Source organism: Pleuronectes platessa, chromosome 1, assembly GCF_947347685.1.
Source record: "Pleuronectes platessa chromosome 1, fPlePla1.1, whole genome shotgun sequence".
Classification (NCBI taxonomy): Eukaryota; Metazoa; Chordata; class Actinopteri; order Pleuronectiformes; family Pleuronectidae; genus Pleuronectes; species Pleuronectes platessa.
In genome coordinates, this window is record NC_070626.1 from 3,618,088 (window position 1) to 3,634,816 (window position 16,729).

The 16,729-nt window shown below is 39.7% G+C and overlaps 1 protein-coding gene across 1 annotated transcript; it reads right to left on the bottom strand.

The window, feature by feature from the left end:
• Positions 1-540: 540 nt before the first annotated feature.
• On the bottom strand, positions 541-16,647 carry abhd17c (abhydrolase domain containing 17C, depalmitoylase). The gene is made up of 3 exons (XM_053422140.1): positions 15,779-16,647; positions 4,603-4,782; positions 541-3,106 (listed from the first exon to the last, which is right to left on the bottom strand). The coding sequence occupies exons 1-3, from the start codon at positions 16,261-16,263 to the stop codon at positions 2,887-2,889; spliced, it is 885 nt and encodes a 294-aa protein (XP_053278115.1). The 5' UTR covers positions 16,264-16,647; the 3' UTR covers positions 541-2,886.
• Between the last annotated feature and the right edge of the window lie 82 nt (positions 16,648-16,729).

Below are 16,729 nucleotides of genomic sequence, written 5' to 3' on the forward strand. Positions count from 1 at the left end.
ACGCAATCCGTATTTCCCGAAACTCTGTTCATAAAATGTAACGAGTAACGACACATATTGTAGAAATGTAGTGGAATAAAAGTATAGATAATAGCTGCAAAATGTAACTGAGTAAAAGTAAAAAGTACACACAATTTTTTTTACTTAAGTAAAGTACAGATACGTAAACATTTAATTAAGTACTTTTACGAAGTAAAACTACTTCGTTACATTCCACCACTGATGGAAGTCAACATAATGTAAGCTGTACAAACTTGGCTGGAGGACAAAAGTGGTTCTAAAGTGCAAAAACTACAATAAACAGGAGTCAAATGTATCACAGTAAGCATTCAAAGCGACATACTGTATGGTGAATTCAGTAGCAGGAGGCATTAGTAGGAATCTACGGTCTGCTGCATGGATGCTGCAGGTGAAACCTTACTGATGTAACATTGTAAATGAGCCAGTTCATATAGTGAACCAAGCCTCTGGAAAGTAAGGACAGGTAATAATAAAGGCTGACTGTAGAAACGCAGTGGAACAACAAAGGTCACACACACACACTTTCATGCATCCTTTATTAGCATTAAAACATCCATTATGCTGCCTTCCAGCAACAACCATCACATGTATAACAATCTGTTTCATGGTATATTTAAGGCTTATTTCATCTTTTTTTAAATGTTACACCCCATTACAAATCTGACTCTACCAGCATCATGTCTTATTTGCATATTGTGAATCCAGTGTTAAAATCAATAAGACTAGACTGCCCTGTATAAGGGCTAATATGTATAGAGAAGATATTGAATTATACCAATACAGACCATTATGATACGAACTGGCTTCAGACACAGTGTAAATCTATCAACATTAAGTTTGGAACGCCTTTGTAAAAATGTCAGTATCAAAAGAATGATCAGGGTGTTTATTTCCTTTGAAAAGAGGAGCTAGAAGAGATAGACGAAGAAAGGCTCATTATCCAGAACACCAGCCCAACATTAGTTAGAATCAGAAAACATTACTATCCGACTGACAAACCACTTCACAGCAATACACAAATCAGTCGACGATCATCACAGGTTGTTATGCAAATATCCTTCGAACACAAACTTACCTCTGAAGACATTTCAGCTTATTCGTCAATCTGGTAGTGTTTCAAGTATTTTTTGGTGTGATTTAAACTTCATCCATTAGTGTTATACTTTTATTTCCCCCCAATTTGTTTTGGTAAAAGAACAAATTATTCAAAGACAAGTTGTAATGTCCACAACTGTCAAATGTGATCACAATTTTGTTCTTATCCCAGCCTATCACAAGGATCAGAAGAAAACAATGTTTGTAAAAGAGGGGCATTCGGAGCTCCCATTACAGGCGGGAACACATGGGTGACCGAAGGGGACGGTGATGGTCAGGCTGAATTTGGTTTTAGTACCATGCGGTCATGTCAGTACCCCCCCCACACAGTGTCCAGCTGTCATATGAGCGACTGATTGATTCCTCTGATAAATAGCAGCAGTTATCAGTCCCACGAGTGTGTCTAGGTGAAATGTGTACGAAACGTAAGGCTTTACTTGTAGTGCGACACGACTAATAAATTAGAAATACACATCCAAATCCAGCAGCATGTGCACTCTGGATACGTTCACAGAGCAGGGTTCATAGTTCTGTGTCTTTAGTCCGGAAGTAAACCCAGCACCATGCTGCCTGGATTCAGTTTACAGTATAGAGTCAAGTGTGTTCCTATTGGAAACAGTTGTCAAGTCTCATTAGCACAAGATGTCCAGTCAACAGACATGCAGCCCTGATACATGCTGCTCTCTCTTCTATTGAGGTAAACTTCTACAATACCCAACATCTGGGATGGTCATTGCTGCGTTGCTTACTTACAGTTTCACACACTTTCATTTGATGCCAATATCTCAATGTCAAATGGCCCACAGATTTGAGGTTGTGTTTAAATTCCTACAACATGGTTAAATAAAATCGCTACCAGAATTGGCCACATGTGTGTTTGTTCCAATAAGCAAGGCATGTTGTAAAATGTTATATTTCTCAATGAAGTTTGGTGCAATCTTTCTCCTGTATGCCAGGTGTTGCATGCACCAGGGACCACAAAGATCACAGCTATAAAAGGCCAGATGCGCAGGGATGCACTCTGGTTAACATGTTCTATACACACATGTCTGGCAAAAAAAATAATAGAAGTTAAGAAAAACATGGAATGCCAATAACAAATTTATATAAACATCTTCAAAAGACGGAAGAAAAAAATCATTACCTGAAAATGTCAGCACCTTAAAAGTGCAACTGTTTAATAAACCCTGAATGGCAAATTAAAAATACATAAAAAGTACAAAACTTCTATTTGTAGTTCTTGGTGCAAAATTGATACTTCTTCACCTGGTATAAAAGAATAAAAAAAACAAAATCAAGCTTGAACATTGCAAAGATTCAGTCAAAAGGAAAGCAAGGGATCGTGGGAAAAGCAGTGGGAGAGAAAAAGGAAATGTGACAAAGTGACGCTCACATTGAGAGACACTAAAGACCGGGGGGGAGAGCTGGAGTGGAAAATGAATCCAGATTCAGCAGTGAGTGCAAATAGTGTCTAGACCCGGGCTCATTGGTAGACTGGGTCCACATGAAGGAGCATTACATTTAAAGCCAAAGCTGTATTACTTGCTGGGACTGGTCTTAAGCTCAGCTGCACCTCAACAATCTAAAAGGGGCTCCTCTTCCAGTGTACAACATGTTACCAGCATGAAACAGCTGCAGGGACAGAGGAGCACAGTGTGATGAAGTTGCTCCAGTCCTGTGCCCTTTGCCAACAATGGGAGCTCGGAGATGATAAGGATTAGGCTTCTTTATTGTGTTGAGATCAACCCCAGCCTGATTGCTGAGCTCCCCTCAGGAAGTGGGAAGCTCGAAGGAGATGAACTGCTTGAGTCTCTCCAGGTACTGGGCATACAGTTCGATGTCGTTGTGGCCGGCACCCTCCACCCACAAGGGTTCGACAGCACGGGGGCAGCGCTCGTACATGGCCAGACCATGAGAGAAGTCGATTACCTCATCCTCCGTACCGTGGATCACCAGCACTGGGGATGCCACCTTGGACACTTTGTCAATACTGCAGAGAGAGAACAGACAGAGACATATCAAGGGCTAGTATGAAAGGGACAGGAAACAGGAAATGAATGGGTCAAACCATGAAAACATTTACGGTTCTGTCAGTTTGGATCAGACTGCCGACCACAGCTACTCTTCACGGTTATAAATGGAAGATTTGGACTCACTGGGCTGGAAACAATGGGATTTCTCTCCATATATAAAATAACTAATCTGGGGAGCTTGAAGTCTGTTGGACTTGGGGTTTCAAACTTGAACCGAACAGAATGTCAGAGTACACTCAGTGTCCTGTTTTCACATTATTCAATGGTATAAAAAATTGATAATCATGCAAGATAGTCTCTCTCCCCAGAAAAAGAAAGAAAGCAAAGGCATGGGATCATGGATGTGAGGTTTCAGAAGGTGGAAACACTTGTTCATCCATCTTGGTGACAACCATCGCTCTGTGCAGATTACAGTATGTGTCTCGTTTATCAATTTAACCCTGACAAAAAAATTGTGAATCCTTAAGCTAATCATTTTCCACAACACAGATCCTCACATCTCCTCTGTATGTTCCATTATGTAACCTATGACTTGCAGACACTGACCCTGATCCTAAGCACAGTCTTCCCAAGTATAGATGCCATTGACTGGCCCTCAGACACAAAACTAGAGAAGAGTCAGTCACGAAGGATAAGTATAGAGCAATTGTCTGTGGCCAACACATGCAAAATCATTTCGTTTTTTAAGGTTGTCTTACTTTTTTCTCCTTTGCACCTGTTGTCACTTTGATTTGCACCAAAGCATGTGAAATTGATTCACACTTGTAAAGTAAATGGTGTCGTCTTCTTTAGACGTACTAAAACAAAAAACACAACATGCCTCCATATGGCTTGTGTGATGTGATCCAAGTGTCCGCAAGCCCCGACATTCATATTAGACTCAAAATTATGTTTTAAGCCTAAAGTCCAGCGGAAGTAGCAAAGCTAGGAGACGTAGTCACACATGGGATGTCAGAGGTTCCGTGAATGCACCTCGTAGGAAGATATGAGCACGGCGTAAACGATAAAATTAGATCAAATATGAATGTTGGGGCTTAGGACACTAGTTGACACCACATGAGCAATATGGGGACATGTTGTGTTTTTTCTGTTCTTTAACTTGGTCTGAAGAAGCACTCACCATTGGCTTCAATTGAATTGGATTGTGCTTCAACAATGTTTACCCCGAGACTCCAAAAGTTTCATTTTTGGGTGAACTATCTCTTTGACGTGTACTGTGCAGGTCAGTGGGGTAGTGAGGACAACCAACTGGGTGATATGGCACAGAACATAGCGGAAACCTGACAGTTTGTTAATGCAGGCATTGGGTAAAGTATTATCCAAATTAATCGTCATTGGCAAAATTAGGTCAGTTAGAAGTTATAATAGTTGGTTGGGATACATTTTTGGCTTTTTCCTAGCCCTATGGCTTTTAGTTGGCAAGATAAGTGTTGCTGTGGTGTGCGCGACTCACCTGGGGAAGGCATCGAAACAGTACGTCTTGCGTGTTTCAGGGAAGGCCACCCGTAGTCCTGACATGAGTGGAGAATGTAGGATGACAGCGGCACATTCATAGCGAGCAGCCAGGTCAATGGTGGGCACTGTACCAATGCTCTGACCATACAGGATGATGTTCTCAGCTGCTATACCATACCTGTACAACAACACACAGCAAAGCAAGATTTATGTATAACATCATTTTAAATAGAAAATAAAAAAATGAATTTAACATCGGGAAATATTTTGAGGAATTTATGTTTCAATGTGTGCAGGTGTGCGCAGACATGATGTTTAAGTCAAAGTGTGCCATTGCGGCAATGACTACGTTAAACCATTAAGTGTCTCTGCTCTTCCACCTCCCTCTCCCGAACTGCCCCAATAAAAAGGACAGCATTAATGTCAGCAGGCTTCTCATAAAGAATTGCCTGACTTTGCAGGAGATTTTATAGCCATATAAGCTCTGACATTCAGTAGCAGAAAAAAAAAGTGTTTAAGACTAAAGCATGGGAATAAGGTGGATCATAGGCTTAGAGATTGTCATAAGTCACATTTCCAAAAACAATGTACATGACATGTCAGTCAGTAATTCTGACTTTTAATTCCAACAGGATCATTAATATAAAGCCCCCTTTTACCATTTGGTCCACTGAAATAATGTGAAGTGTTGCTATTGTTTCCTATTGATTTTTGATAGATATCACAGATTCATATTCATTTAAGATCTGTTACAGGAAAACTTTAATGTTGGCTTTGTCAAGTAGTTGGCAGGTCCATGGAAATTCAATATCAACTTGTATCTAATACTGTTAGACCATGATAAAGCAGCGTGAAGGCCAAGTTTGAAAGTCTCCGATTAATGTAAATCATTAGTAATATATTAAAATGCTATGGGAACATGATTGTATCTACAACTTAATTCAAGAGTGAGGTTTTAAGTTGAGAGCAGGATTTACTGATTTCACAAATGCTCTCACTCAAAAGCCTGCTCCTGTTTAGTTTTGCTGTGAAAATGTGAGGAAGTGAGAGTATATAACAAAGAAAGTTGGTTCTTGGACTTTGAGAAAGTATTTAGTCAAGATTCACTATGTTTGATATTTAGGAGCTTTCAATCACATTGAATGGTCTTCATCAAACAACACTGTTTTCCAATGAAGACCTTTGGAGATATTTAAACAAAGGAAGAAAACTTTTAAACTTGTGACAACCGTTATTGGTCACTTCATATCATTACATGTTTAGTGCAAATGTGTATTCATACATTGCTGAGTGAAGCCACTATATGTTGTATTGTAAAGGGAGATCATTAGATTCCAACTGATGCAACCTGTGCAAGCTTGCGGTAAAACGTCTTAACAGTCCACAGATGCCTGGACCACATGACATAACCATAACCCCATCCCATCTGAATATTTGTAGCTCAGTGAGCTACATCTGGATTCTTTTGGAAGGATTTGGAAAAATATTGTAGAGGATGGGTTCAGGTATGGACTGTTTGATGCACAATAGTGAACTCTGACCTGAACAGTGGCATAGCTTTTCCCATCCTCTCTTATGAAACACTATGGAGTCAAAGACAGTGCTTATAGAAAACAGACCTGTCTAGAGTTTGCCAGGGAGGAAAAGAGAATGAGGACAGGCATGCTCCCTGGCAGAACCCACAAACTAGGAAGCTTTAAGCAAACCGTCCCGTTTCCTGACAGTGCTGGAAATGCAGAGAGAGGCTGAGCACAAACGCTCAGCAACCCTCTGCCACAACACGTATACAGAAGGATTAGGCCCTTGCTTAACAGACAGCCATGACAAGGATTTGGACAAAAGGTGTTAGATTGTATGTGCCCTGTGAAGTGATGCCATCATAACAGCGCTTCAGATAACAGCTTGAGTGTGACTAATCTGCTGGCCTCGACAAATCATGCCTCTGATAAGCAGCAACCCAACTGAACAGTCATCCTGATAGGAGATATGACCCCACACGTAAACAAAGAGCCTACAGGCTGCCAGCTGACTCACCAAACACTAGAACGCCTCTGACAGGACACTTCACCACTGTGAAGGTGATATAGCTCTAACAATCATTATTTCAAAAAATCTGACCCCAAAAAGACCCCCAAAATGGAGTTTAGACCCTCGTGATCCTACAGACACCATTACAATACCAAATGTGTTGTTCAAATCTGAGAATATAGTCTTAACAGAGACAATTTCAAGCAAGCAGTTGTTTGAAATATTCTTCAAACTCTGCCATTTGGTTAAATTATAATCATAAAAGATTTTGTAGTAGCCAATAGGGATGGGCATAATTAATCGATCGATTAATTGATCATTAAGAAATTCGTCGATTACATAATTTTTTCAGCGATGAAAACTATTGCATGTTCGCTATGTGGCAGGAGGTTGGAATATCCAAGTTGCCCTGAACGCAGCACAGCGAGGATATTAGTAGCTGGAGGAAGCAGCCCGAAGCTAGCCTCTGCCGCTAGGCTTCATGTCCGCACACGGACCGTCAGTCCACGGGGAAGGGAACCTGGAAGGCCCGGGTCTGGGTGAGGGGTTACGGGACTGAGGGCGTGACAACAACCGGACTGAGACGTCAAGAACCGTCAAATTCGAGCTAGCTCTCAGCTAGACTTGTTCATCTTGTAATAAAAACCTCAATGAGGAAACACGCTGTGTTTTTTCTATTTTCACTGCATTTTAATAGTGAATTTTGAATTTTAACATAAAAAATCAATGATTAATCGAAAATCGATCGTTAATTCTCCCGACCATCGATTAAGACAATTTAATCGAATGCCCATCCCTAGTAGCCAATGTATATAATTTTCACAAACCCACAAATAGAGATGTAATGTAGTATTATCGCTTTGTGGTTAAAATGGTTTGTCAATGTTCAAAAATTACTGATTCACAAACTACTTAAAATTTCTATTTTAAGCTTTATATTGACATGATATCAATAATAATGATGAAAGTATTTTTATATTTCTTAATGTCTACAACTTGTTACATTGATGTGGACCTCAAATGTCAGGATAAAAAAATCTGCATTTCTGTAGTTGCATGTTATCACACAACAAAGGCTGGGCGTCCTGACTTTGGTAAATGGGTACCTGGAGCGGGTCATTCTGCGCATGCGTTAATGCTTTTAAAAGAAATTACGCGGTTATTCAACAAACTAATCATCACGTCTTAAAGCGTTAATTTTGACAGCTCGAAAAATAATAAAATCGATTGTGATATTATTCTTTATATTTTAAAGCTCTACACATCAATGCACAAATGGCTTGTGTGGTGAAAAACTCTGATGAAAGCCTTTTCTGTGTCCGACGGCTTCACTGGCCCCCTCTTGGCAGCACATCACTCAGGGCTGGTCAACAAGCAACTCTGTTCTTTTCTAATCACTCACACGTTGAATTGATCTTTAAAAAAAGTTTCAGCACAACATACAGTTATACAGATAAAGGTTTGGTTTATATTAAAAAAACGACTGTAGCCCACACATGGACTAATCCAGAACTTCCCCTTTGTGAGATGAAGACGATAGAAAGTCACACTAAATGAGGCAAACTAAATTAACGACACACTATGAAAGCTCAAAGTCAATGAATAAACGGTGGACAATTAGACAACCTACACGCAGCTGCTGGGTGAGTGAAGTTAGATAAAGAGACATAAAAAACAGAAGTCCATCAAAGTAGCCCTGTTCATACATGATGTACATTGTGATTCTAAGTCCCCATTAAAACCCTGTAACAACATCCATCCTGAGAGATCTGATCACAAGTGGGCAGCTGCAAGTACAGGTCAGAACAAACCCAAGCGAACAGAGGCAATGCCTGTTTAACCTTACAGACCACAGAGATGTTTGTCTCATCTGCATAATTTATTCTAATGTAAATTAGATTATATTGATTATAAACCAAGGCTTGTGTAAAACAAATAGAAGCATAGTTGATTACCAATTCTTCATAATTGGCCCTTAATTGAGGAAGGAAGGCCAAATGTGCCACTAGACAGGGTAGGGATCCAAGAGTCTCCCTACCCTGTCTAGTGCCCCTGAGCAAGGCACCTTACTCCCCCAACATCTGCTCCCCGAGCGCCTGTACGCGGCTGCTCACTGCTCTGTGTGTACTGCACAAGATGGGTCAAAAGCAGAGATTAAATTTCCCTACCTGCATGAGTGTGCCTTTGCATGACTGTGCATGTGTTTGGGATGAATAAATGCATCTTAATCTTAATCTTATGTTTTAAAACGTCTGTAACCTTAAATAAGACGTGGAAATCGAGCCAGTTAAATACTCCAAAATAAAAACATGTTTGATTAAAAAGAATAATGACCTTCATTTTCTCTGGTATAATTAATGAGCGAATCTACTGATGCTACTCAAAGTTCAAGGAGTGGCAACAATTGTAATGAACTATGTTTATTCTGTGAATAGAGGGCTACTTCCAAAGAAACAGAGATATAGAGGGAGAGAGAAAGAAAAGGAGAGAAAAATGTTTCAACATGCGAACTCAAGCCAGTATAAAATGGCTTGTTCAAACATTTTTGAACAAATTCCATGGAAACATCAGGACTGGTGCAAAAAACTGGACGTCAAAACCAAGGTAGAACAGTCTTCTAATGGAAGAAGCAGTATTTTTCTTGCATTCATTTTTTACTACAGGTCAGATTATATAAGACATAGTGAGGATTATTAAATAGTTGTATCCACTACAGATAATAAATCTCCTTACTGCTTTCAGAGATGGCAAGTGATTTAAGCAATTGATCCCATACATTTTCTGCCAAAACGACACATTTTCCTTAATCCTGAAAATAATTCAAATCAAAACAGACTCAAATATCACAAAACGAATCTTTTTATAAAAAAAAAAAAGAAAAACAAGCAGAACATCCTGTAGCTCAATCACGCGCCGTTGTTGCTGCAAAAAGACTATTTGTTAATATTGATAGAAAAAAGTAAAACGGTGTTGTTAAACAAGACCAGGTACACATCAAACAAAAGCTTTTCAGTGAAAATTATTTTAACTACCAGTGTCATTTAGATGAAATATGGTTTCATCAGACATTATTGTTTCCAAATCAGAACTGTGATGTGCCGCTTAAATCATTCTACTTCATTAAAGCCTAGTGGCAGAATTGTATAAAAAGGCTTTCCGACACAACTGGCATTACAAATCACTTTTGATGAATGTCATTAAATAGACTTGGTGGATGACATGTTGGTTCTGTCCTAAGTGATGCCTGAGGCATTCAGGTGGATTAACAAAGGTGAAATGATGAAGGTTAAACAATACATATTCTGAGATAAGGTGTTCTGTGAAAATTGATTTTAAACAATGCTGTGGGAAAATATGATCATCAATAAAACAGCCAACAGCTCATCATTACTCACAAAAGAGGAGGAAAAGAGGAGTAATCTAAACACAACATAACATCAACCATGCAGAGCTGGACTCTTTTAGATTCTCAGATTCTGTCAAATATACTGCAAAGGTCGACAGCAGATTAACCTTTTAGGTGAGATAAAGGTATTTGTGTGGTTATTACAGGAGACTTGAATATTATGCAATGTCACAGCTTTTCATAGTTTCAGAAAGTGCTTTGTCAGTGATGGAGAATGGTCAGGCTGAACACTGTGGCTTGTTTGTCTTTTTTAAACCAATCACAATCCTTTTGGGAAGAACTAAGCCCATGTAGCAGTGATAGTGCTGCTGCAAAATAGTGTTGGAAGTAGGGATGTCCCGATATGAAATTTTGGTACCACGATCATTGTCAGTCAGAGGAAATATCAGTTTCACGATTAATATTAAAAAGACAAAAGCAATATATAGCCTTTATAAAGCTTATAGTACAGCTAATGAACTAAAACATGTATTATCATCAACTATATCCAGTTAGTTTTTATAGTTTAAAAGTCATTTATGCTATTTGATTTAGTTGCTTTATTGTGGAAGGTTAGTCAGTGAATTTGTGTTTCCTGTCATCATAAGCAATGTATCTGTTTGGGAATTTTATTGGGAAGGGTCACGGATGGAAGTTAATCTGTTTTGGGAGTGAAGTGTGACTAAACATTCTTCATGTCCTTATTATACTATTACTTCTTAATATAGGTAAAGTAAACTGCCATCTACATTTACAATGTTTAATAGGAAGAGACAGAGAGAGAGAGCAACAGATAGAGGGGGGTATCAGCCGCTGCTTCGGAGCTGGTCAGAAACCGAAAGTAAAGAAGGACTCTAGCTTTGAACTCCTGATGGAGTTTTTTTTGTCCAGCATTGGTGCAAATAAGGCTGTTACATCAGTTCCCAAAACGTGACTTACGAATGATTTCACCGCACAGCGCACACACAAATTACGTGACTCACGAGAGGCAGGACGCCATAGTTAGATATCGTAGGTTTAACAATTCTTACGTTTATGAAACCGTGACTTTAAGAAGACGCGGTTATCGCAAAACTGGTAATTCCCGACATGCCTAGTTGGAGGGACTGTGAAATGACCTACAAAGTGAAGGCATGGCAAAACTAGTAAAGGAATTTAAATCAAATTTCTTTGTCACCAAGTACCTTGATATGATGGGTATTTAATTCACCAAACTGGCAAAAAGATTTTTCAAACTATTGCTTCATCCATTAATATTAAGGGTTATTTTTACTATATCATGATATATATCAACATTGCAATTGCATGATACAGTGATAGAAAGTTGTATCCATAAAGTTCATTTTTATCTATAAGATACCAACAATAATGGGAGTGCCCATGTACTCTACAACACCATTGTTCTAAAATATGTTCACAAAGTATACCATAGAGAAGTCAAATTTTTTAGGATACCCAATTCCAGCCTGTTTCTAAGAGACATCAATTTATATAATGATATGTAACAAATTTTACATTTCATTATATTTTTACAGTGAAACTGCAAAGCTCATGCTAATAAAGGGCAGTGAACACTAGACCCACAAAAGATGAAATGCAATACAGCCAGAGATGGGCAGTATTTCTATTACTTGTATTTGAAATACGTATTTCAATTACTTTGAGTATTTTGTAATTTGTATTTGATAGGGCCGATACAAAATCTAACAATTTGTAACAAAATACTTTAGAGTGGAGTAATTTTGTATTTAAAATACTCAAAATACTTTCTCCACTAATCAAAAAACAATTCACGAGTTCACCCATTCTTCAAAATGCGCTGGCTACCACCACGATTATCAGGATAAAGGAGGCGAATCCACCAGCTTATGCTCCACTCAGCTGAAGATCTTGGCCAATGGCTTCCTCCAACCTCCAAGATGATGAGGAAGATGACTCTCAGCTGACGAAACTCAAGTCCAGGAAAGACAGGGGATCACAAGCCACAGCAAAGCTGAGTTAGAGACCTTTGTTTTCTGGAGGATAGCAGGAAAGACCTGCTTTCTCTTCAGCAGTACCCACTTATCAAGCTCCTTTTTGTTCAATTTAACACAACCCTCCCCTCTTCAGCTCTGGTTGAGAGACTGTTTGTGTTTGCAGGAATAATATTCCATCCGCACAAGAGGCGGTTAACAACAGAAATATTTTAAAAGTTAGTTGTTCTTAAAGGCGACTAAACTGGCTACTCAGTGGTTGGGTCTCAAGAACCAAAATGGAAGGATTATTATGTCATAAAGATGTCAGTGTGAACCTGTATGAGACACTTAACACTATAATATAGAACTATGTGGCCTGCCATGCCATTGGCCAAGGTACAGTAAAAGATAAGTAAGTAGGCTACTCACTTGTTAAGTTACCTGTTCACTTTTGAATTGATTTACTATTTACCTTTTATTATTATTAATTTTTCTGTCCAGAACTTGATGGACAGTAATTTATTTTGGCTCTTTACCTTTGTACACCTGGTTTTAATTCTATATTTTGCTTTTATAGTATACATAGGCCTGCTCTGCTATACCAAATTGTGGGAAAACAGAAAATCCAGAAAAAGTATTTCCTATATTTTAAATACAAAATACATGTATTGTATTTTCTTACATTCTCTGGCCCCAGTATTTTGTATTTTATTTTAATATATTTTTTTGAGGGTTATTTTGTATTTTGTATCAAAATACATTTTGATGTATTTTTGCCCATCTCTAAGTAAAATATTATTCAATGGAACTTGAAATGCGGGGGAAATAAATGCAGGGAAGAAAACTTGATGCTTCTATAGATCTAAATAAATCTCAGATTGTGCAGACTGGAATATTTGCTTAGGCCACTTGGGAAGTCGCACATCATCGGTACAGGGTCACACTCTCCGTTTTGCCAATACCAGCCACATCAGAGACAGCGCAATGTCTAGCATAGACAGAATGAAGCCAAGGCTCATAGGCAAGATATTTCCATGCTTCATTTTTATCTCTCAATAAAAGCACAGGAACTTCCCCCTGGGTTACTTTTCAACCACTAACCACTAACCACAAAGCCCACATTCTCACTGATATGTGGCCTGTGTAACAATAATGACAGAAAACCTTACTCAAATTGGCTTATTGGAATAACCAGCTGAGCTTTGATGTCTGTAAATCCAAATGGTGATGGGGTCACAGATTATCCTACTTTATTTGTTTTAAGACACACTCCCTTGTTTTTTTTTATTACATGTTTCCGCTAATTCAGTTTGAACTCTCCGTGATGTTCCAAAACCATGACCATAAAGAGAACTGGGGTGAAGAGGAACTCTATAGTCATTACAGGAGTGTAGAACATCTTTAAAATCTACTGTCTGGATATGCAGTTTAAAAAACGAGGACAATAAACTCAGCAATAACCAAAATGTCAAGACAACTGATCTTAGAGAAAAATTAATATTTTATTTTAGAAGTCTTTATGCCTTGAAAGCTGAGTAACAGGAAAAGTTGTGTTTAAAGGCAGTCTGAATGATTTTTCACAAAATGTAATTAAAAAGATATTGAATAAACATAAACCTCCTCCTCAGGTGCGTAGTTCCCCGAAGAAGAGCCTAATGATTAAAACTGTTATACTGAATGCTTGGCTAGCTCACTCTACAAAGGGCAAGGGGACAATTACATTTTTCATTGTAAACAGGAATGTGGGGAGCGAGGGTATTGTTTTTCTTTCAGTTACTGTAGACTGTCTGTCGAATGGAACATTAATCTAAGGCATGTGCGGAATGAGAAATGTATGGCTTTGCTTAATTTTATATGGAGTAATGATCAGCCTTCGGCCTTTATCATTGTTTGATAGCACAGGGACAATAACAATAGGACAATTACACTGTCGGCTCTCTTTCATTAAATATGCATTACATTCACAAGTATTCAATCAGTTATACAACGGAGGCATTGGGATGAACATCAGGCCACCTTGTACCAGGTATATCTGAGAGATTAGTTGATATTGGTATGGTCAGCTCTTTTCTAGTCCTGATGACCACTAAAAGCACTTTACAGTACAGTTTTACATGCACCCATTCAAACACATTCATACTGTGCATCTATGTGCAGCACTTTCTTTTTGAGAAGGGTCAATTTTAGTATCTTGCACAAGGACACTTCATCATTCAGACTTGGGAAGACTGGAATCAAACCAACGACCTTCTGATAAGAGGACAACCGCTATAACCCCGCCCTGATTGACATCTACATACTAGTTCTACAGTCTGTATCGGTATGGATGTGGACCATTCTTCTAATCAAATTCACACTTGGCGCGTGTATTCTTAGTGGTAACGGGAAGTTCGGTGACAAAGATTTAATAAAAAGGCAACTAATGATCTATAGCAGTCAGTGTGTGCGTTTTAGCGCGGATAGGGGGTCTGTGGACCCAGTTGCATCTTCTTCAATGTCTTTGGATAAACTACAGCAGCAGTTGGCGACTGGGTCAAATTGCAGGTCAAAAATCACTACTAGGTCATTTCGATTTCTAGACTGATTACAGACATTCTCAGGTGCAGTGGGTGCACATCTGTGTCATGACATCAACGTTGAAGTGAATCACTTCATGTTTGTTATTTTTGTCTTTAAATTAAAAGCACAATTGTTTCTTGCTGCATTGGTTTATATCAAGCCGAATTACAGAGCTTCTATTTTTAAAGAACGATGAACTTTTGTCTCCCAAAAAAAGCTTGGGACAGAATCATATTTGGTTTATAATTGGATCTTTTCATACATGTCGGCGGCTCTGTCTCAGTTTGGCTGCACGAGCCAAACTGATTGCACACATGTCCGATGACACCGTTTGTTTATTTGTGAGTGTGCGTTTCAGCATAATAGGATGAGAATGAGCGGCGTCATTAATGAGTGAATATATGCGCAGCTATGAACAAATAATTTACTCATTTAAGAAAAGTATCGATCATTATGTGGTCAGTATTGAAATTGTGGCAGATACTAACTGTGTAGATACTAAATCCCGCCCTCAGCTCCCAATCATCTCACATCTAATGTGTAATCTAAATTATGCTTAACATCCAGCCTTATCATGCTTCAGAGTTCACATGGCGTGTGTGTCCAAGGGGAGTTAGTCATGATAAAGCATGTGTGATCATCATTTTATTAAGTTATGGTGTTCAGCAACCCTGTCAGCAGCCCTAGAAGAGGCATGGCACTCAGGGCGCGTCCCAGTCACTATGGGTCTGCTTGCAGCCCACAAACTGGGATGCAGTAATTAGCCATGTCTCAATTACAGGGCAGCATCAGTGCAATGACACATGGGATATGTTGGGCCAGGGAGGATCCACTTGGTGGAGCATACGTTCGGAGGGGAATGTTAGGAGGAGCCTTTGAATTGTGATAGTGTAACCGCTTTGATCGGTCAGTCATTCTTCAATTTCAGCCTGAGAAGGATAAGGCCCCCGAATTGAGACACTGCCTCTGTTCGTTCTGCACCTTGATTCATGGTTGAGTCTGTAAATGGCAGACTTATCATAAATGTGATGTGTTCAAATTCATTTTACACAAACATACCAGCAACAGCACACAGTAGACACCAGAGTGTAAAGCACACATGTCTTCTGCAAGCCTTCGCTGCTGTGTCAGTTAACTAATGGTTAACCATGATAAACAGTCAGCACTTTTTAATTTAGAGTGTACGTTTGTTAATATGACCGTGTGTTATCCTACTGCATGAACTGCTGATTCAATAGTGAACTCACTTGTTCCTCAGCACCTGCCAGGCCGCTTCGATGTCCGCGTACAGGTTCTTCTCAGAGGGTTTACCGGTGCTCACGCCGTAGCCTGAGTAATCGTAGGAGAACACGTTGCAGTTGATCCTGGAGCCGAGGCCGATGTAGAAGCTGCACATCTGCCCCAGGTCCACGGCATTACCGTGGGAAAACAGCAGCGTGTAGCGACTGTTCGGGGCGCAGCGTACAAACATGCAGCCGACCCGATTACCCCGACTGCTCCTGGTGCTGAACACCTCCACTGCGTCGAGCTCTCGCTGGGAGTACTGCCAGTCTGCCCGCTCGGTTAAATGTAAGCTAGCTACCCCGTTAGCATCGGTGTGCACCGAGTACGTGGGCTCCGGCGGGAGGAAAGCTAGCTTGGCCGCGATGCGGCTGGGACAGGGCGGACAGCAGAAGAGCCAGCACAGTTCACCGAGAGAAAACCCATTCATCCTGGGGCCTTGTGGGGGCATTTAGGCGCGGGGGTTCCTTATATAATTGTTTCCACTGAACCAGAAAAAGCAGAGTTCTCCTTTGGTTTGAGGTCCTACCTATCAGCCATGAACCGCCTGAAGAGAGCCGCGCTGGGTGACAGGTGGATCCTGTCTCGACTTTGCAGCTAACACGTTAGCCTGCTAGCAGATAGCTAACAGCACAGCTCACACTTCATGCAAATGAGACATATATAAAACTGTTGAATTCATACTATTTTACAACACAAGGCAGTGAAGCGACTGATGTCCACAGAGTTATTCTGCCTCTAAAACATAATATATCGTGTTAGCCAAGGTTTGGGTCTGATATATAAAGAGAGAGCTAGCAGCCATATATCCAGCAGTGATCACACCGGGTATCCGGTTTAACGGATATCCTGCTTGTCGTTGGTCTGCTTCCTTTCGTGTTTTTTCAATGTAAGTTTATTATAGTCATCGTATAGTA